This window comes from Drosophila subobscura, chromosome O, assembly GCF_008121235.1.
Source record: "Drosophila subobscura isolate 14011-0131.10 chromosome O, UCBerk_Dsub_1.0, whole genome shotgun sequence".
NCBI classification, from domain to species: domain Eukaryota; kingdom Metazoa; phylum Arthropoda; class Insecta; order Diptera; family Drosophilidae; genus Drosophila; species Drosophila subobscura.
The window spans coordinates 3,256,177-3,276,933 of record NC_048533.1 but is presented as its reverse complement, the minus strand read 5'-3'; the positions used below and the strand labels follow the sequence as shown (position 1 = coordinate 3,276,933).

The 20,757-nt window shown below is 46.3% G+C and overlaps 1 protein-coding gene across 2 annotated transcripts; it reads left to right on the top strand.

Moving 5' to 3' along the window:
* The first annotated feature begins 211 nt into the window (after positions 1–211).
* LOC117898241 (RAC serine/threonine-protein kinase) lies at positions 212–3,506 on the top strand. Of its 2 annotated transcripts, XM_034807485.1 has the most exons (7): positions 472–489; positions 526–1,037; positions 1,103–1,300; positions 1,362–1,751; positions 1,820–2,053; positions 2,121–2,267; positions 2,332–3,506. In XM_034807485.1, the coding sequence occupies exons 2-7, from the start codon at positions 540–542 to the stop codon at positions 2,413–2,415; spliced, it is 1,551 nt and encodes a 516-aa protein (XP_034663376.1). In that variant the 5' UTR covers positions 472–489; positions 526–539; the 3' UTR covers positions 2,416–3,506. The 2 variants fall into 2 exon arrangements, with proteins under 2 accessions (XP_034663377.1, XP_034663376.1); XM_034807486.1 differs by having other exon boundaries at positions 212–1,037.
* The last annotated feature ends 17,251 nt before the right edge of the window (positions 3,507–20,757 follow it).

The following is a 20,757-nucleotide window of genomic DNA, read 5'->3' as shown; positions in this document are numbered from 1 at the left end:
GGTGGCTGAAGGGGCGTGACAATCGGTATCAGTGTGCGATAAGCAATAACTTGCACTCGATCTTGAGAGTTGCATTCGAGCGAGAAGAATATTCAATCTAACGAGTGATCTCTTGGTATCTTTAGCGAATAGTTTCCCTGCTGTAACGAGTTGTCTCTTATAATCCGTTACACTTTCTTTTCTTTTAACAGCCCCAAAAGGATCATTGATTTTTGATTGCGTTTCGGAACAGCCTCAACACGAATTACCTACCATTTGCCCTGCAGAGGCGATCGACTGTGGTTGCCAGCGCCGCTGCAACAGGATCAGCCTCCTCCTCGTCCACGCCCGGCCAGCAGTTGGACCTAAATTCAACCAACAACAACAGCAGCAGCAACAATAGCAGCAGCCTAGACAACATCTCGCGGATACAAGCATCCTGGCCAGACAGGAGCCAGCAGCAGCAGCAGCAGCAACAACAGCAGAATCAGCAAAAGCGTTTGGCCACTGACGGCAGCATGTCGATGAGCGTCACCTTTGGCACCCCCAACACACCCAACATGAGCATGGATCTGGCGGCACGTTCCACACTAGTGAAGGAGGGCTGGCTGATGAAGCGAGGGGAGCACATAAAGACCTGGCGTCAGCGCTACTTTGTGCTCCGCTCCGACGGTAGTCTGATGGGATATCGCAGCAAGCCGGCGGACAGCGCCAGCACACAGACGTCGGAGCAGCTACTGAACAACTTTACAGTGCGCGGGTGTCAGATCATGAGCGTGGACAGACCCAAACCCTTCACATTCATCATCCGCGGCCTGCAATGGACAACGGTGATTGAGCGCACCTTTGCCGTCGATACAGAAATGGAGCGCCAGCAGTGGACCGAGGCCATACGCAACGTGTCCAGTCGGCTGAGCGAAATGGGAGAAATGGCCATGTCGCCGTCAGTGCAGACTGACATGGCTGACGTGGACATGGCAGGCATTGCCGAGGTGGAACTCTCCGAGCAGTTCTCGGTGCAGGGCACCACCTGCAACAGCAGCGGAGTCAAGAAAGTGGTAAGTATTCTATGGTAATTCTTTCATCCGTGGAGTGCGTGATTGACAGCCTTATCTCGTGGCAGACTTTGGAGAACTTTGAGTTCCTCAAGGTGCTCGGCAAGGGCACCTTCGGCAAGGTTATCCTGTGCCGTGAGAAGGCCACTGCCAAGCTGTATGCGATCAAGATTCTCAAGAAGGAGGTCATCATCCAGAAGGATGAGGTGGCGCACACACTCACCGAGAGTCGTGTGCTCAAGTCCACCAATCATCCATTTCTTATTGTGAGTAACCTTTAACGATGTTCGAGATTTCCTTTCATATATATTCTCGTTTCCTTTGCAGTCTCTTAAATATTCATTTCAAACCAACGATCGCCTGTGCTTCGTCATGCAGTACGTGAACGGCGGGGAGCTCTTCTGGCATTTGAGCCACGAGCGCATCTTCACCGAGGACCGCACACGCTTCTATGGAGCCGAGATCATCTCGGCCCTGGGCTATCTCCACTCGCAGGGCATCATTTATCGCGACTTGAAGCTGGAGAATCTTTTGCTGGACAAAGATGGCCACATCAAGGTCGCCGATTTTGGCCTGTGCAAGGAGGACATCACCTATGGCCGCACAACGAAAACGTTTTGCGGCACACCGGAATATTTGGCCCCGGAAGTATTAGACGATACTGATTATGGACAGGCGGTGGATTGGTGGGGCACAGGCGTCGTCATGTATGAGATGGTAAGTGAAGTCATAATCTGACATCATACTTTGCTGATGCTTTCTAACTTTAACATTAACTTTTGCAGATTTGCGGACGCCTACCGTTTTACAATCGCGATCATGATGTGCTCTTTACATTGATATTGGCGGAAGAGGTGAAATTCCCGCGTAATATAACCGATGAGGCGAAAAACCTGCTGTCTGGACTGCTGGCCAAGGATCCCAAGAAGCGATTGGGTGGCGGCCAGGATGATGTCAAGGCAATACAAGATCATCCCTTTTTTGCGAGTATTAATTGGACAGATCTGGTGCTAAAGAAGGTGCGAAATGAATTCGGGACATACATATGAATGTTTAATCTATTTAATTTGGTATTCTTATGTGCAGATACCGCCGCCTTTTAAGCCTCAGGTTACATCCGATACGGATACGCGTTACTTTGACAAGGAGTTTACTGGAGAGAGCGTGGAGTTGACGCCGCCGGATCCCACGGGACCGCTGGGCTCCATAGCCGAAGAGCCGCTATTTCCGCAGGTACGAGAATTGGAGGGAAGAATCTTTATTTCTATAACTACATTTCTTTATTTTGCACTTGCAGTTCAGTTACCAGGGAGATATGGCTTCCACATTGGGCACCTCGTCGCACATTAGTACTTCCACAAGTCTCGCATCGATGCAATAGAACAACAGCAGCAACAAGAAGAGTTAAGCAACAACGTAACGTAGCGTAATGTAACGTAACGTAAAGTGCATGCACACCCACACCCCACACATCATGTTCTGCTTTCATCACCTCTATAAACTATATACCTATACCTACTATAGCATATAGCATATAGCATTGGGAAAAATGAAATGAAAACAAAACAAGAAAATATTAAATAATAATAATAATAACTATGTAATTACACAGAAGAAAAAGTCAAAAAGGCAAAAGGTTTTTCTTGCAACACAAACTAAAATAATAAGGGAATTCAATTATTGTATTGATAGTAGCTTATTTTTGCATTCATAATATGAAAAGGGAAGGCAAAGGCAAAGGCAAAGGAAGGAAGCAATCGAAGCAACAGATCGCAGACCGTCGAAGCAGAGGAAATAATTTACCACATATGATTACACATATACATACATATATCTATATACATACTTATACATACATCTAATAATTCAACACTGGGGGGACCGCCATCACCCTCCCAGAGTGCTGGGCGGTCGGGGGTCTGGAGTGATTAGTTAATTAGTTACGACAACAACAAGCAAAAGAAGAGGAAAACCATCTGAACAGCAGACACAAACTTACACACTTATAGGATATAGCGAACATTTAACTGAACAGCAACAAAAAATCGAAATACACACACACACACACACACTCTACATACATACACACACACACTCGTATCTATACATTATTTATACTCCAAAGAAGCAAGAAACCACACAATAATTACGAGTTAAATATAACGTTAAAAATTGCCTCTAAAGTGCTGTGCTTCATGCAAAACAAAAAACTCTCCACAACAGAACAGAGAACAGAACAGCAAGGATAACTGGATACAAATCAATTCAATGGATAAGTTGCAGTTTGCGGCAACAATTACCACACTTGACGCCATTTTTTATTCTAATTTTTTACCACAACAAAATATATTTGTACATATTTATAAAAAAAAAAGCGTAAGAAAGAACCCCTTACAAAAATTACGAAAAGTGTCGCGTGGAAAATGGTTTAACCTTTGACACCCCCAAACAAAAATATATACTTGTATAATTCAAAACTTTGTCATTTAATTTTTGGCATTGCAAAAAGTTCACAAAGTAAAAAAAATAAACGTTTTGTATTTGTAGAGCGATTTAGAAACAAAAATACAAAAAACAAAAGAAAATGAAAATCAACCACAACAACAGACTTACACATAGTTCCACGAGGGAAAACTAAAAGAAAAAATGATATAAAAAGGAAACCCCTAAAAAAAGAATTTTTGATATTTTTATATGCGCAATAAAAAAAAAAAAAACAAAAACTAAGAAAAACAAAAAAAAAACAAAAGAAAAATAGTTTTATATTTCAAAATAAAAAAATAAATAAAAATAAAAAGCAAAGCAAATTTTGTAAATAAAAAAAATAAATAATAAAAAATTAAGTTCGGGCATTTCATCAACAGAAACCAATTCAAGAAAAACGAAAGCATAATCTCTCTTCTATAGTATGTTAAACGAAAACAAAACCCTATCAATCGATGCAAACAATAACCAAGAAAAACTGAAAACCGAAAACAGAAAACGAAATGAAGAAGCTAAGCGAAAGTGAAACGATATGATGCCAAAGAAGCGGCAGAGTTATTAGTAGGGGGAACTCGAAGAGTGGAGAGAGAGAACCCATAGGTCGGACAGAGGCCCAGTCTTGTGTTAGGACTTGTGATGCAGACGATGATGATGTTGATGATTCCGAAAGGCAGTAGGAGAACAGAGATAGAGAGAGGGAGAGCAAGAGAGCGAGTGATATCAGATATATCCGTAGGCAGCAAACAGCTTGGCGTTTTTGGCCCGACATCTAGGCTAGCCAATATCAATCTCAGATCGATCAAGCAATACATAGACACAATATAGAACCCTCATAAGCATGGCTTACTAGACATACTAAACCCCAAGAAAACGACTCGTCGTCACGTAACAGAGACTACTCTTCGACCACTCCACCCTGTTGCCCAAAAAACAAAACAAAACAAAACAGAAGTCCAAAATCCACTTTGCTAGCCACCAAGTGGATGAGTGGGGGTAAGATATTGAAACATCTATCTATGGTATAACCCATAACCGAATTGAAAGATGGCATTTCCCCAACAAAAAGGGAAATAATCTATAGAAATAGTTGACTAAGTTTACTGATTTTTGTAAGAGAACTTTTTTGATTTCGATTTATCAACAACACACACGAACTGCAAAAACTACAATGTGTTCTGAAAGGATGAATGGTATAGGAGGAAAACATGGTTTGAAAACTTGACTATATACATATATGTTTAGGGAGATATATCCAGTCAGATCTTAGATCAAGTCGAGAGCAACTTGAGTTGTTTTTTGTATTGTAAAGAGAGAGCGAGGAGAGAGATGAGATGAGATGAGCGAGAGAGTGAGTGAAGAAGGAAATCCCCCCCCTAAGTACCCAATCCCGAACCCAAAATATAACCGAAAAATTGATTAGGTGTAATTTTTTGATAGGCGAATTCTTGCAGAGTTCGCACAGTTTTAAATACTAATAATTATAATAATATTTACTAAATAAAGATAATAACTTAAGCTGATTTATTGAAGAGGAAGAGAAACGATAAGAAAACGATTCAAGATCGTAACTAAAATATATTATATATTAAATTATATATTGAAGTGGACTAACGACAGCATCAACTGAGCAGCAACCATGTAGATAATTGTACGATCTGCAGAGTACTATAATGATAACGATTAATTTATACGCGCTTACGCATACCAACATGCATACATTACGAGAATATATATTATACATATACCTATATATGTATGTATGCCAGATATATATACGTACATATATACGATATAAGGTGTGTATGTATATTATACATGCATTCAAAAACCAAGTTTATTATACAGTGAAAAACATTATAATAATAAAACATACATAAAACCAAATGGGGTTGTAGTTTTGCAAAGGGGAGAAGCATTTCTAACTCATTTCTACTCTCTGGATTCCATGGCAAATAACCACCACCTAAAAGAATTTGTTCCACAGTAAATCCACGTTAAGCTGCCATCTATAAGAGCTCCACAAGCATTTCCGCCAACTCTTCTTCTCTATGGCAAAATTGGGTCAGGAAAACTATGCGAAAAGCAGGGAGCAGCAGTGTCCAGCAGTGGAAGGAAGGAAAAACTCACTGGACAAGCGCCAATGACCGACATAAATATTCGGGAGCAGCTGAAGCTGGTGCTGGAGCTGGAGTTGGCCTCCTCCTCGATTCCAAGTGCGTGCTAAGCCACAGTCGCAGTCCCAGTCCCAGCTCCAGCTCCACTCATGGGATGTGGAGAACGCGAACAATGCGTTTTGTCCGATGATTAATTGCAACGCAATCTTGGAGGCCACGAGAGTCGAGAGCCGAGGCGCTGCTTGGAGGCCGCCGCGCTGTCAGCTTTCCCCCATCCAATAGTAGGTAGATGTACAAACTGGTGTATGTACTATACGTATATGTATGACTGCCTCTGAGCATGATATATAGACAGAATGTGTGTCGCGTATTAAGTTGAGACACAAAGCTATTAATTTTTAGCCACAAAACGGAGCCCAACGGATTCGAAATTACACTTTTTGCGACCAGAGGTGCAACGAAAGCGAAAGTGAATCTGAATCACATTGAACTTGATTCGGATTTTTGGGTGTGGGGCTGCCAGTTGACAGATCTGGGTTGGGTTGCATCCTTAAGCTAATATTGCACTGGGTTATGACAGCAGCCGCAGCATTGATGGTGTGCTGAAGGGGTGGCCGGAGGAGAGGCCTAGCCCTAAGTGCTTAGGAAAAGTGCGATTTGTACTTTCCCTTTTTCGATGCGATGCGATGCGATGCTGAGCTGACGGATGAGACCACGACAAATGAAATGGCAAACACCAAATCCAAATGAAAGCCCCAAAGCCATTGGTTGTTTGGGGGGGAACGAGGCGAATTTTAGATGCTCTAGGCAAAAGTTTTTGAATGAGATGTTGGAAAGATATAGCAGAAATCTCTGGGAATTTATAGAAATAAAAATGCTATAGCCATGGGCCAGAAATAATTGTACAAGACACACTACGAACGTTAGATCCAGCAGCATCTTTTTGGATAATTAAGAATCTGCAGGACTAATGGTTCTATGACTACAATGAAGTGTAATAGATGATATTTAAGATAAAAGATCTTAAGATAAGATCTTAGACAAAGAATCTACAGCTACAGCTGCAGTTTGTATGGAGTCTCAACCTGCACATATTGGCTGATCTCTAAAATATTTCTGGTTATACCCTTTACGCTCTCATCAGTCTTTAGGGAAGTTTGACGACTGGCTCATTGCGGCTCGTTTGCTTTGTTCGCTACGCGTGTTTTTCGCGCTTTTCATTTGCCAAGCGGAGATTTTCCTATTTTCACCTCTGGCAAAAGCCAAAGCCAAAAAGCCGATGCTCTGGGCTGTTGGCTGCTGCCTCTCGGCTGCCTTGGCTGTTGCTTTATAGTAATGTGAAAATTTCTGAAAACTAGAAAACTAACAAACAACTATTTGCTGGTGCAGCAATGGCAGCAATGGCAGAGGGGGGGCTGCATTGTGAGTATGTGCTGGCACTTAACAACTCTGTGGCTACTCCATGGCCACTCGGGCAGCAGGCAGAAGAGTCTAGGAAAACAGCAGAAGAAAAGTGAAATACATCAAGGCACGTCACATCCATCAGACATTTATGAGCAGCACGAGAGCACGCCCCATCTCCCAGTTGCAGCCGCAGACCCAGACGAGACGAGATCGGAGCAGGCCTTGGAGGTCCACCAAAAACAGGCTTCCTTTCGGACCGACAATGCCAGTTCAGACCCGACCAGACCCGACTACACCCGGCCCAAAAGCCCAGCCAAAGCGTGGCTAATGAATTGGAATTGTTTAAAGAGCAGAAGTGGAATGGGCTGGGGACTGGTGGTGCCTTGGTCTAAGTGTCGTCGTCTTGCTGCAATCGAAAATTAATGAAAAACTTTCGTTTATTTAATTACACAGAGGCCTAGACCCAATGCCTGTTGCCAGCTAGAAGCGGCTACAGCTGGAGGTTGGCACTGGGACTGGGACTGAGACTGAGACTGAGGCTGCGGCTGCGGCAGACACGTCTCAGTCTTTATGGGTTATGACCATATGAGATCCATAGGGCAAACACACACAACACACAATCCAGCATTCAACATTGAACATTGAACATTGAACACATCCATCGATGACTCTCTGACTCGCGGACATCGACAGGCGGCATTTGAGTGAAAATGATTGATTGATTGATCGCCATTTCGTACGTAGTGTGTATGTATGTATGTAGTTATGTTTGTATATAGCAATCATGCTTGTCGGCGGCGGCGGCATCGGCTGTTGTTACTCCTTTTTGGTGTCTGTCTGTCTGTGGGGGCAATTATTTATTTGTTTCTCGCATTATTTTTGCAGATTTCGCCGCGAAATTTCGTTTATTCGCTTTTAAGGGGTTCGATCGGATCGCTTCGATCCATGAACAATCGTTGATTGAGAGACGTCGCGACGTACGACATCGAATGGGGGAATTGGTGGCACTCCAATCTGCTGGCTAATTGCCGCTGAAGCTGGAGCTGTAACTGTGGCGGGGTGGTGGAAAGTGTGATCCACTTTTCCATCAGATGATGCGTTTCCCATGATCTACTGCGAGTGCTGTCTGATGATCTGCTAATTATCTGCTGATGGCAACTGGTTGAGCAATTAACGCGCAGATGCAACACGCAGCCAAAAGTGATTAAAAAACTGATGAGAAATTATGTGGAGCACTTGAGCTCAGAAAGGATGTGTACTAGATCTGTGCCGAGAGTGGAATCTCTGCCAAAGAGGACCCTCTTCAATGATACTTCCATGCATTATTCGTTGCTCCGATAAACCTCTTGATAACCTCATAGTCTGGTAACCTCTTTTCGCTGCTATTTCACCGTTCAACTTGGAGTATCTCTCGCAGATGTCGGTCAGTTTCGGTAGCAAGTTGCAGTAGCGAACAACAACAATCAGACATTTGTTTAATCTACCAACAAGCAGTTCACATTTCACCTAGAAAACCTTTTCAACTTTGACCGCATTGCGAATATTTTGGCCATGTTGAACAGCTCTTTTCTGTGTGTGTGTGTGTGTGTGTGTGTGTGTGTGTGTGTGTGTGTGTGTGTGTGTGTGTGTGTGTGTGTGTGTGTGTGGATTGGCTTCGGTGCACATGTCAAGCCCCCGATGTAGACCCACAGCGCTGCTCCTCCCGCATGTTAAACATAATAAAAACGGGTCAACATGGCACACATCTCCAGCACCAACTCCACCACCACTTGTACTCCCATTCCTAAGGCAAGACAGGGGCTCTACGTACTGACCAGCCGTTCTGGCCATCATGGAGCAGCCGCACCCGAGCAGGAGGAGGAGCAGGGAGCAGGGAGCAGGGAGTGCGCAGTGCAGACACCAAATATAGACCTTGGACAATTTCTGAGCATGCCATGGCAGAACGCCTTTATTATACATATGACCGCTGCTGCGACTATGACTATGACTATGACTAGTCGTAGTTGTGGTCGTAGTTGTAGTATGACAAAAAAAGAACAGACACACAAAAAAGAGAGCCATGTAAGAGTTGTTATAAGCGATAACCTAGAAAGAGAAATACTAGTAGGAACAGAAAAAGAGGTGGAAATACTTGCAACATATTCTTTCCACTTTGGATACCCGGCAGTCGAACAGGCAGAAGGGTTATCTATGGTTTGTATGTGGAAAAAACACTAGAAAATATATGGCATATGCTGCAATTCCAGCTAAGGAATTTAAGAGGAGTCTTCACTGAACAGAAATTCCTGCAGAAGAATTTCTACAACATTACTTAGCGATAAATAAACTAAACCTTAATAAAAGGTATTTAAAATTCCATAACTTTCTTCTTTGTTCCTTGTCTTTTTTTCATTACTTACGGGGAGGGGAATCGGCATGGAATGAGTTGCTTTGGGATGGGTTTTAGAGATCTTTTAGGTTGCGGCCTAAGCAGAAGAAAGCTGCTCGAACACACCTTGAAAATGTTCGGAAAGTGTGCGGCCACGACAAAGATTCTAATTGCAAAAACTGGACAAAACAAACAGAAGAGAGCAGAGCAGACCCCATCGAAGATAGGACAGACCAAACACCCCAGAGAGAGAGAGAGAGAGAGAGAGAGAAAGAGCTAGGAGCGGGATACACTCTGTAGGGATACGCTCGGGAGTGCACGCCGTGTGAGGTAGCTGCTGCTGATGACGATGATGGGCTGACTGATGGGGAATTAGTATGGGTATAGGATGAGGCATGTGGCATGTGGCATGGGCATGGGGGGGAGGGATCATCTTAGCCGGGAGCTAATTCTGCCGTTAGCCAGAGGAATCAATTTCCAGACGCGAGTCTCTTGCGTTTTGTGGCATCTTCTTCCCTAGTAGGTGTGGCTCTCATCGCCACAGATATCGCGTCTCGTCTGCGAGTGTGGACTGTGGACTGTGGACTATAGAGTGTGTGTATATAGTACCCATACAGCACCTTTGACTGGGGAACGGCCGAGACGACGACCGAAGACGACGGCGACGGTGGCGGCGCCTTGCATGTCCGGCTGGACGGCCTCCATGTCCACCTTGCAGCTGCCATTATGCAATGTCACGATTCGCGAGCGCGCATAATGAACTTTTGATGTTGTTGCTGTGTGTCCAAAACACTCACACACAAATACACACACATACTCACAGTGGCAGTCACTTGTTGCAATGCATGAGTGTAGCTATGAGGTAGGTGCCGAATCAGATGCAATAGGCAACCGCACCGGTAGGTAGCAAGCAGCTGACTGCTAGAGATGGTCAGAGGTGAGTTCTTCAAGGAGCACACCCATAAAATATCGTTTCTATTCGATTCTATTGAAATTTCAATGGAAAGAAGACGAGAATCAAAGCGCAGAAGGTTCAGCAGATTGTTGAAAAATATCAAAGTTCTGGCATAAACAAAACACCAAACTTTCCCTTACAAACATCGCTTCGAAAATGCAAACCAGAAGTCGTGTTTGGACCCCGGCACATCTCTGGCACCCACCAACACTGCCAGAAGAGGCATCAATACAAGCACAACCACACCACCACCCAGCAGTAAACCCAACAGCCTTATGGACATAAGACTATGGAGGGGAGAGGGGAACTTGCATATGATCCGAAACACGAGCAGCGTTGGTAATTGCTATATAAACGTTTTGTAGGGTTTGAGCTTTGGGTTTTACTGGCGTTTTTCAAATTTGGTAGTTGGGTTTTTATTTACACGTCGCATTGGGTGGCATTGAACTCCCCCTGGGATGGAGTCCCTAGCCGTTAATGCGCCAAAATGGCCAAAAAAAAATGCAGTCAGCAGACAGAGCGGTGGACACTGCACCGAGCCCATCATCATCATCATCATCATCATCATCATGGTCATTGCATTGGCAATCACAGTGATCTTGTGGCTTATTTAAGGGCCTGTTCTTTACTTTCACATATCTGCATCTCCCTCCACCCATTTGTGCCCCTTTTTGTGTTCTCAGTTTGTTGCTGTTGTTTTCTTTTGCAACTGCTGATTAAGCCCAACACCGTGGCATCCGAAAACGTGCCACATTTGGCAAGTCCCTAACCACAGTCCGAATTCCGAATTGCCCTCCTCTCTGCTTTAGCGGGCTTTTCGAGATTTTGTGTCCCTTTTTGATTGGCGTTTGCTGATTTCGGGGCCCTGTCCACTGACAACATAATATTAAAGCCAATTAAGGCTAAATTTATGCGTACAGCACTTGGCCAAGACCACAAATGGGGAGGGTTCTGTCGGTTCTGTCGGTTCTCTCTCTCTCCTCTGGGTCTGCAATTATTGGGTCTGCAAGTGGATCGAAGCGGCGTGGATCGGGCATGTTAACTGCCAAAGTAAACATTTCCTTGTTCTCGGCATATTTTGGGCGCATTTCTTAAATGTGTGCCCCAATGGCAACGGTTTGGCAATGGGCTGTTGCTGCCACATTGCTGATGCCAAAGCTGCTGCTGCCCGTGGGCTGATATGAGTTTTTTTTGCTGCTGCTGCTGCTGCTGCTGCTGCTGCCGCTTGTTGGTTGTTCCAGGGCATAACTGCAGTTTTGTGGCAACATGTTAATTTCTTTATTCCCAGCCTTGGACAGCATGTGGGCTGGTAGTAAGTACTCTGGGGCAGGGTACCTGTCCCAGTCGCTTTCTTTTGGCAAGTGGTTAGCGTCCGTTCCCAGGAATGTGGGCAGCTGAAAGCTGACAGGAAATGTGGGCAAAAATAATGACAAAGATTGGATATTATCTAATTCAATTAAATTAGCTTTAAGTAAAGTATCTTTTTTATGCATTCCTCCATCGATTCCTCGTTGATTTTCGTTATCCAATCAGCGTCTAATATTTTTCATCCAATAAAAAGAGATTTTTTTCTCCGATGCCTGGGCATCTGTTGGGATTATCAATTAGCATTTCTCCGCTCCATAAAATTGCGCAAGATTATGTGTCTAATCCGAGAATTCATTGTAATTCCACTTGCTTCAATCTCACTCCTCCCAATGCCGTTGATTATGCAACAATGCCACAGACTGGGGCACACGGCACATAACTTAATTATTAACGTGGCCATAGCGTACCTCCACGTACGGGTCCGAGTATATGGGCCAGAGCATATTGCATTTCATTTCATATGCAACGATCTACAGCGGAATGGAGTGATTGGGGGTATGGGGTATGCCACCCATGAAGCGCTCGAGGTGTGGATGCCCCGTGTGGAGAGGCCAGTGCCACCGTTACAATATCAGCGAGCAGCGAGCAGCGAGCAGCGGGGTGTCTACTCATGCAACATTGCAATTAATTAAATTTTATTTTTAAATAATTGTTTTTAATTAAATTTCTTAAAGATTTTCCTTTGCGCAAATTCATGCAACACCCCAAGCGGCAGGCAGATGAACGGACATCAGCTGTGGCTGTGGCTGTGGCGAGGCGAGGGTGCATCTGCCTCATGATCATGCAATCGTTGAATCATTCGAGTATGAGTGATGTTGCAGCAGCAGCAGCAGCAGCAGCCAGATGCGAGTGGCAGCCGATTTCTACAGCTTCTTAAGAGTCAGAGGCCAATGAAATTTGCGCTTTCCCATCGCGATGCATGTAGCATTATGAGTGGATGGTTGGGTGGGTGCATTCAACTTCATTTTAGGCCTCTGTTTTGGGCAGTTCAGTGATATAACCAGGAATGACAGGCTGGACAGCAGCCGACTGTGGGCAGTGACTGTCTGCGGGGCTGAGTGGCCGCAGTGGCATGTGGCAATTAATTGGAGCATGCGAGTGCCAGTCAGGGAGTCAGTGCACCGCAGCCGCACCAGCAGCAGCAGCAGCAGCAGCAGCGTCGTTGAACCAATTTCCAAATCAGCATCCATCCAACTAGCAACTGCAACAAGTTGCCCCAAAAATGTGACTGCACTGCGCTCTCATACATAAACCATGGCATGGCCCCGGTGTCCAGTACCATATATAAAATGAAATATATTTTTGCTGCAGTTATTTCTGCTCTTTTTTTGGGTTGCGTGCAAAGTGCGATGATCTCGGTGGAGCGGTGAAATCTTTCAGTTGTGCTCAGGCGGTTAAATTGGTCAGTGAGCAGAAATCCAAGGCAATGTCCCAGGCAATGAAATGCCCGAAATGTGGGCTTGATTAAAAGGCCATGTCCAAAAAGATTCCCCCATTTCTGCCCCAGTCCCTGGCCCTGGCCCCCTGCCCCAGCCACATCGCTGCCACCAATCACGTACTGGAAATGTTTTCGCTTTTGGATAGCGGCAGAGAGAGAGAGAGAGAGGTTGTCCCGGTTGATGTGAAATATCACTCCGTGTCCGAATATCACCTGCCACTCGACTGCGGCAGAACACAGCCTCCAGTGCGAGTGCCAATGCCGGTCGGTCCCTTGGCCAACTTTCCTTTCTTTACTGTTCTTTCGGGCACCATCAACATTTGGCCAATTTAAAGTGGCATCAATTATTGCGAAACCATTCATTAACCGACCAGTTATCCCTCATTTCCAGATCGCTTATCGCAGCCCATCCATATCCCTAAACCGAGAGGAAGACACATCCCCATTCCCCTTCCCATTCCCATTTGCAGTCTCATCCTCAGATTCTCAGATTTTCTCTCTCTCTGGCTTGTGCCGCCGCCGCCGCCGCCTGTGGGAATTGGGGTCACGCATGAGCTGAAGTTTTCGGACATGGAAAGTCTGGACTGGACTTGGCAGAGATTAAAGCCACTGATGAGGGTACACACTGCACTCCAGCCAAGAGTGGGATAATGTTTAATGGGGGAAATTTGCACTGTATTAAGGATACTTAAGGGGTTGGATGGGAAACAACTTTCTGCAGGAATAATCGCTCGCTTATTGCAATTATTACGTGGACTCCATTCAAACAAATCGCTTCCCATTCTCTGCCACGCGAATAGTTCCCTCGAAAGATCTCCACCAGCGGAGGCCCATCAACAAGTTCATAAATTTCCATTCACCGCCCCCAACCCATGCCGAAAATCTGGCAAAGTCCCCTAGGAAGTTGGCGACAAATTTATTCAGATTGTCTTTTTTTGCTACCATTTGCAGCAGCCATAGAAGAGCTAGGAGGAAGGGCAGTAGCAACAGCCAGAAGGAAGCGCAGTAGTCGGACAGAGAACAGCGAGGAGCCTAGCTGCAGGCCACAGAACAGCTAGGAGGAGGACGCAGAGGAGTAACCGCAGCCTGGCCACCCATGTGCCACGCAGTTCCAGCGCAAGGTTTTCCCTGGTTGAAAGAGAAAATTTATTGTGTTAGCTGCGGCACGAGTTTGCATTTTCTTCACAGCTCTTTCTGTTTTTTCTTTCGGCACTTGGCATTGTCCCCTTTTTTTGTAGCGGCCGTGCTGCTGCGGATGCTGTGTGACACGACCTTTAACGAGATTTTTCCTCTCTAGTTGGCGCATCATCACGCGACTTTCCAGCTGCAGTCAGCTCAGCTCAGTGCATGGCCATGGCCATGGATTCTGTTGGCTATTTGTACCAACACATGTTGAAGAAGCCGCCAACAGCCACAGCAACAGCAACAGCAAACATTTGTTGGGGAATTAGCAAACGACAGACAGGCCAGCCATCCAGCCAACCAGCCATCCAGCTCCAACTGTGGAGCTGTGTGTGTGTGTGGATGGTGGATGGTAGGTAGCTTCGTTATGATGGGGAGGATGAGGATGAGGAGCATCATCAACGTCATTTGTGGCTGCTGCTGAGGCTGCTGCTCTGCTGCTGCTGCTGCTGCTTCTACTCCTCCTTCTTGCCACATTGCATGCACATTGAATTCCAATTGGGTTTGGCAGAGTGGCGCAAACTTAATTGTCAAGGTTCGTTAGTTCTTTTTCTTTTTTTTGCCAGCTTCTTTTGCAGCCCCGATGTCTCCTGCCATTCGACGTCGCACTCCTCTGCTAATGTTCGTTTCTAATGGTCGGTTTGAGTTACGGCCATGCCACAACCAAGACCCAGGCCCAGACTAAGTCCCAGTCGAAGTCTGGCCAAAGGAATTCTCAATATTTCCATTACTTTGTGGTCAACGTCTGGGATTTGTTGCGTTTTTAGCGGCATTTGAGCTCTCTGTCGCCTCTCTTTTGGCCAACTATTTAATTCACATTGGTGGAAACTCGATTGTACTGTTCCCCGTGGTAGATGCAGCGCGGAGTGGCGGCTGGTGCAGGCCAGGCACCACCGCCATCGAAGCACAAAATGAGCAACGCCACCAGAGAACTTGCCACAGAACGTTGCCGGTGCGATGCATTTTCCTCCACACTTTGTTGTACTCTACTCTACAGTGGGGATATTATGAGTGTTTTCTGCAGAGTTTCGCATAGAAGATCTTCTTTAAAGAATTTGTCTAAAGTTTATTAAAAGATCTCTAAAAATCTTCTCATCTTTCATTTCTCTGTCCGAAAGCGTCTCTCACTCCTCCCCTTTAACCATTTGAAACTATTACTTAGGATCTTAAAACTTTAATCTAACGTTTTCCATCTATCATATGGGGTGGTCTGCCCTTTCAATGGGAACTTTTTTTGACACTTCACAGATCACAGATTGATCTTGAAAGCAACCCAACTTTGCCGAAGTTTCTTTTGTTTTAATTCCAATTTCACTGAGGGCGAAGCTTTCTTTTCATTTGAAGATCTTCGAAAATCTATTAAGTGTCTGGTAGAGCATCTCTCTGGACGGCCACAGCCCAAGCCATACATTTCTGCACACTCTCCGCTTCACTACGGTTTGGCTTAGTTTTCATACAGTTTTTTTGATTTGGATATTTTCTGTTGCATTATTTTGTGGGACTGTGGGGCTGCTCCATCTCTGGTCTTGGGCCTCGGGAATGCAGTCGTCCGCAGTCTGAAGTCCGCGCTGCCAACGCAAGCGTCTGCGTCAGCGTCAGCTTCAACGTCGGTATTCTCTCCACTTGACTTTCAGTTGAAATGCGTCCGATCAATGGGGATCGAGTTAGTTTTGTTAAGATCTCGTCCAGGCAAAGTGCAGCCGGCCGGCAGTCGTCTGTCTCTCCTGTCTCTGCTGTCTCTCTCTGTGTGTGTGTGTGTGTGTGTGCTGTGCTGTGTGTGTGTTACAAGGATCCAGGTCCCAGATCTGTGGCAAAGCAGGATGCGAATGTCGCATCCATGTCGCGATCGCTAACGGCTCTTTAGCGGTTCTCCACTACGAGTACTCGTATCTCGTTCTGTTTGGGGCTCGGGGGCCTGGCCTGCCTGGAGGAGTGTGCTAATGTGATAAGCCGCTTAAACCGCAATCGACTTTTGCTGCGACTCTGACTCGGAGTTCAACTGAGAGCCAACATTTTTGGCCTCCCCACCCCTGATGATCAGTGCTGGTACGTATGGGGGACACATGGGTGCTGAGAGCCAGTGTTTTGGGGAGGAAGGGTCATATAATTTATGTGTGAGGCTGAAGATAGGATCAATCAATATGTTGGGGGAATTCTTGTATGTCAGAATAACTTTTTGGCAGCACATAATATCCTCCCTCTGCACGAATTTACAGCACTAAAAGATCTCTTTTGGCTGCAAATTTTAGATTTCTGCATTCCAACTTCCGCTTTATGGGAATTTATGGGGTTAATTGCCTTGCACACACTCTCCCTCTGTCACTCAGACTGTCACAGCTTGAGGCTCTGCCTTTGTAGACTTTTAGTGTTCCATTCCCGATGCCCGCGCACCGCCTGACAGCAGACGGGGTACGCATATTTAAAGTCCGATATCAATCTTTCGCAGGAATGAGCAATGACACTTAATGGCATTTCGTTGCAAGCTACAGCTACAGCCCAAGCTACGGCTCCGTCACCGTCACCGTCACCGTCTCCGGCTACATTTTATGGCCAGCTTCCCCACACAGATCCCATCCCGCGCGACATTGCCTTGTTAAGTGTTAACGTTAAGTGCCTTGTTACTTAATTCTCCCCTCCTTTATCTCTTCTCGTACATTTGCGCGCTCTAATTCGATCTGAGGTGTGCGAACGTGTGCGCGAGAGCGGGACAGACAACAGAAACAAAGGCACCAAAAAGGAAGCAACAAAAAATGCTTTTACTAGAAGATGCGCTGCCGTTGTACCTGCTTGCAAGATGTAATTTCTGCAAGGTGAGGCAACATAGAGAGTTGCCTAATTTGTTTCAATTTGCAATGCACGCCTGTGGCCAACTACCACGAGGAGGCTACCACCGAGAGAGCGCTAGAGCACCCTACATAGTAAGGTGCCTTGTGTTTTTGTTGTTGTTGATGTGTTGCACACTAAGAGAGAGGGAGAGAGAGACATCAGAGAGCGACAGCCAAGCCATTATCACACGCGACTTTGAGTGCAGCCATAATGTAACCGAGAGCATTTTCTTTAATTTACAGTTAATTGAGTCTTATGGGGTAATTATGCAAGCAAGGAGAGCGCAGATTCAAGCATGTGGCGAAGGGGAGAAGACTCGAGACGACTTCCTCTCTGTCTGTGTCTGTGTGTCTCTGTGTTCTCTGCAACGTAAATCAATCAAAGTGCTTTAGTTAAGGCCTTAATTAAGGCTCGCGGGTTTCTTAAGCCTTGGCTTTGGCATGCATGACCATAGGCAGTGCACGCACACGCGCACACACACAAACACACAACTAACTCTCCCTTTATGCACATGTCTCCACTGAAGCTCAAAGCAAGGCACGACTCTAACGGTTGGAGAGGGATAGCGAGAACTGTGTAGAGTCGCCCGCAGGCGAGGGCGCAGGCGAGGGCGCAGCCGTGGCCACAGCCACAGCGCAAACAAATTGCAACGATGCGATAAGCCGGCTCCACTGACAATAAACGAATGCCCAATCAATCTCGAACGGGAGGCCGCGGAAGCCACACACAATCGTGAGATGACCAGGAACTGTGGAGCCACGCAGTAGAGAGAACGCAGACCAGTGCCAGTGGAAACCGCTGCCTGGGGCCCCCTTATCGAATTCCCACTGCTGTACAGATGGACTCTGCATCAAAATATCTGCACCTGCCCCTCTCTCTCTCTCTCTCTCTCTCTCTGGGAGTCTTGTCTTGGCCTGGGCGTAGTCCGCTAACCGCTGGCTTCCTTTCCGCATCCCCATGCGATGGCTGTGGCAAGTGTCTGAGGCACCGTTAGCCATCATTAGCAATGAAATCAATTGACGGCCCATATCCAAGTGGTTACGTTACGTTACCCCATGCCCCATTACCGTACTAAAGGTGGTTAGGGTGGGGTTAGTGGTCGATAGTTATAGCTGTGTGGATGAATGGGATGGATGGAGGCTGTGGTTTGCCATCGGCACACAGGAAGTTCAACCCGATTGCGAGAGAAACAGAGAGAGAGAGAGAGATCTCTAAAGATTTCCTTACATACAATATTTCAGGGAGCGATGTTTTTGCATTATCGAAGATTATCCACGATTCTGCGATGGATATTGTGGGTTATACTTGGACGTTCACTCCGGAAGGGTTTCCTCCACCACTGATTATACACATTCCTGCATATATGTATGTATGTATGTATGTACATGTGTACATATGTATTTCCCTTGTCATAGTTTTGCTTGCTTCGTCGCTTCCAGTCTTCCTTTAGTCTTCGGGGAGGGTTCGAGCCTGTGTCGGGTCCATCTGTGATTAGTCCGACTAATACCCACACAGAGGAAGCCACTTGGCACTTGACTATCACTCCTTTCTGCACTCAATCTTCGCATCTGGGTAGCATCTCGTTTTGGTAGCAATTCCAACCCAACCCCCCCAGTCCAACCGCTGATTATCTCCACCACAGCACGGAGACAGAGAGAGAGAGAGGCAGACAAACACTAAAGGAATCGAGCTGGAAGGAAATTGCGTGCAATAAAAGATAGATATGTCGGGGGCACACTGGCTATCAAGCGCGGATCATACATGAGGGAGGGGAGGGTAGTGAGAGAGAGGACTGCATTCGTATTCCGTACAAATATTGGCATACGCTTTGCGCCTTATCTTGGCCAATTTATAGCCGCGCTTCTTGCCTCTTGCCATTTTTCGTTGTTGTTTTTTGTTGTTTGCCAAATGACTCAATAGCTGGAGCGAGCCTCGTGGTCCGTCCCGTCTGTCGGTTGGGAGCTGGCGAAACTAGTTCTGTTGCACGCACTCGTCACGAATCTAATGTAATTCTCAATTACGAAACGAGTTATGCCACAAATTAAGCAAGCGAAGGAGCGAGACGGAGAGAGCGTGCCTAACTGCACTTTACTTTACTTTATGTTTTTTTTTTGTTTTTGTTGTGTTTGTGGCCACCGAAAGGGGCAATGGAAATGGAATGGCAAATGCTAACAAGCCCCAAACTCGAGCGACGTCGAGCCAGAAAAGGGCGTCAACGTTGGGGCGCCACCCCAAATTAGGAGCACCTGCCACCAGTCCTGTGGCCTGTGGCCTGGGGGCAGGACTGTCCGGCACGGGGATGCGATGCTTCCCATGCCCAGACAAAGGTGTTTCGTTGTTATTAATTAACAACAATTCGATTTGTGGCCACACTTTGAGGCAAAGACACAGAGGCACAGGCACAGCAGCCCGCTGATCATCATATTCGGGATCGCTGGATCGCTGGAGCTCTGACCAACTGGATCTCGTGGACTGGACCTGGACCTGGCCTGGCCTGGTCATGTGGTCAACGTCAACCAGTTGGCTTGGCTGCACTGCCACTGAGGCGAAATACCAAACACGTTTCGCGGAACAAGTTCAGGCCTGGCCATGCCAAGCCATGGAGTAACATGTCTCAAGACTTGTTCCACCCTTTATGTTCTCCAAGCACCAAGCAACAGGCAACAGGCAGCAGTCACCAGGCACCAGGCACACAAGCGGGCCAAAACGATGACCAAGAGGAAGCATCCGTTAAACTGCTGTGGGCCATTGTCCAGCTTTTTGTAGCCCGCTTAGCATTGGGTCAGCGTTGGGTAGCGTTCGCTGTGCGAAATGGGACCACGCATGGCATTAGCCGGGGATGCCATGCCACACAGAGGGAACAGCGCAGAGCCGTGCTCAGAAGAGAAGAGATCCTAAATCTGACTTTGTGGCTTATTTGAATAGAGGTGTTGTGGCATGGCCTCCGCGCTCGTCACTCTCCACTCTCCACCTTCCACTCTCCGTTGATGGTAGATGGCTGATGGCTGATGGCCCGTTGTTGTTAAGAGCCTTTGCCTCATGACAGGTGTCTCCTCCCTGTCGCATCTCTCTGCATCTGCGAAACCGTTTTGTGTCCCCTGGATTGGGGTCTGGTCTCTGTCTCTTTGGTTCTATTTCTGAACTCTGTCTTTGCCGCTGACTCTGCCTCTCTCTCTCTGTGTCTCTCTGTTTGTCTCTTTTGTGTGGCTCTTCGTTTGCTGCTGCTGCTGCTGCTGCCTTTTGGCCAAATTGCTTGGCTAATAAAAATAGATGTTGGCCCGCCGCAACAGCAAATGAAGTTGTTGCCACTTTGAAGTTACCTGGGATTGTTCGTGGCTTGTTGCGCGGATCTTCCTGAATGCCAGCAGCCATCGTTGCCGTGGGGCAAGGGTAGCTTGCTCAGATGATAGATAGTTTTAGAGGTTTTCCATGGGTTGGCTTTTAGATTTTCGAAGATTTTTGGTATCTTTCACTTGCCCCACAAACACTTTTAGCTGCAATCCTTAGTAAATCCTCTTTGGGCACAGAATAATCCGAATAATGCCAAACAGGAAACACCACAGACAGAGCGAGACATCCAACTT

Coding starts and splice junctions, on each gene's coding strand:
- LOC117898241 (XM_034807486.1), top strand. CDS start 498: ATGTCGATGAGCGTCACCTTTGGCACCCCCAACACACCCAACATGAGC. Junction 1,038..1,102: donor GCAGCGGAGTCAAGAAAGTG/GTAAGTATTCTA, acceptor ATCTCGTGGCAG/ACTTTGGAGAACTTTGAGTT. Junction 2,268..2,331: donor AAGAGCCGCTATTTCCGCAG/GTACGAGAATTG, acceptor TTGCACTTGCAG/TTCAGTTACCAGGGAGATAT.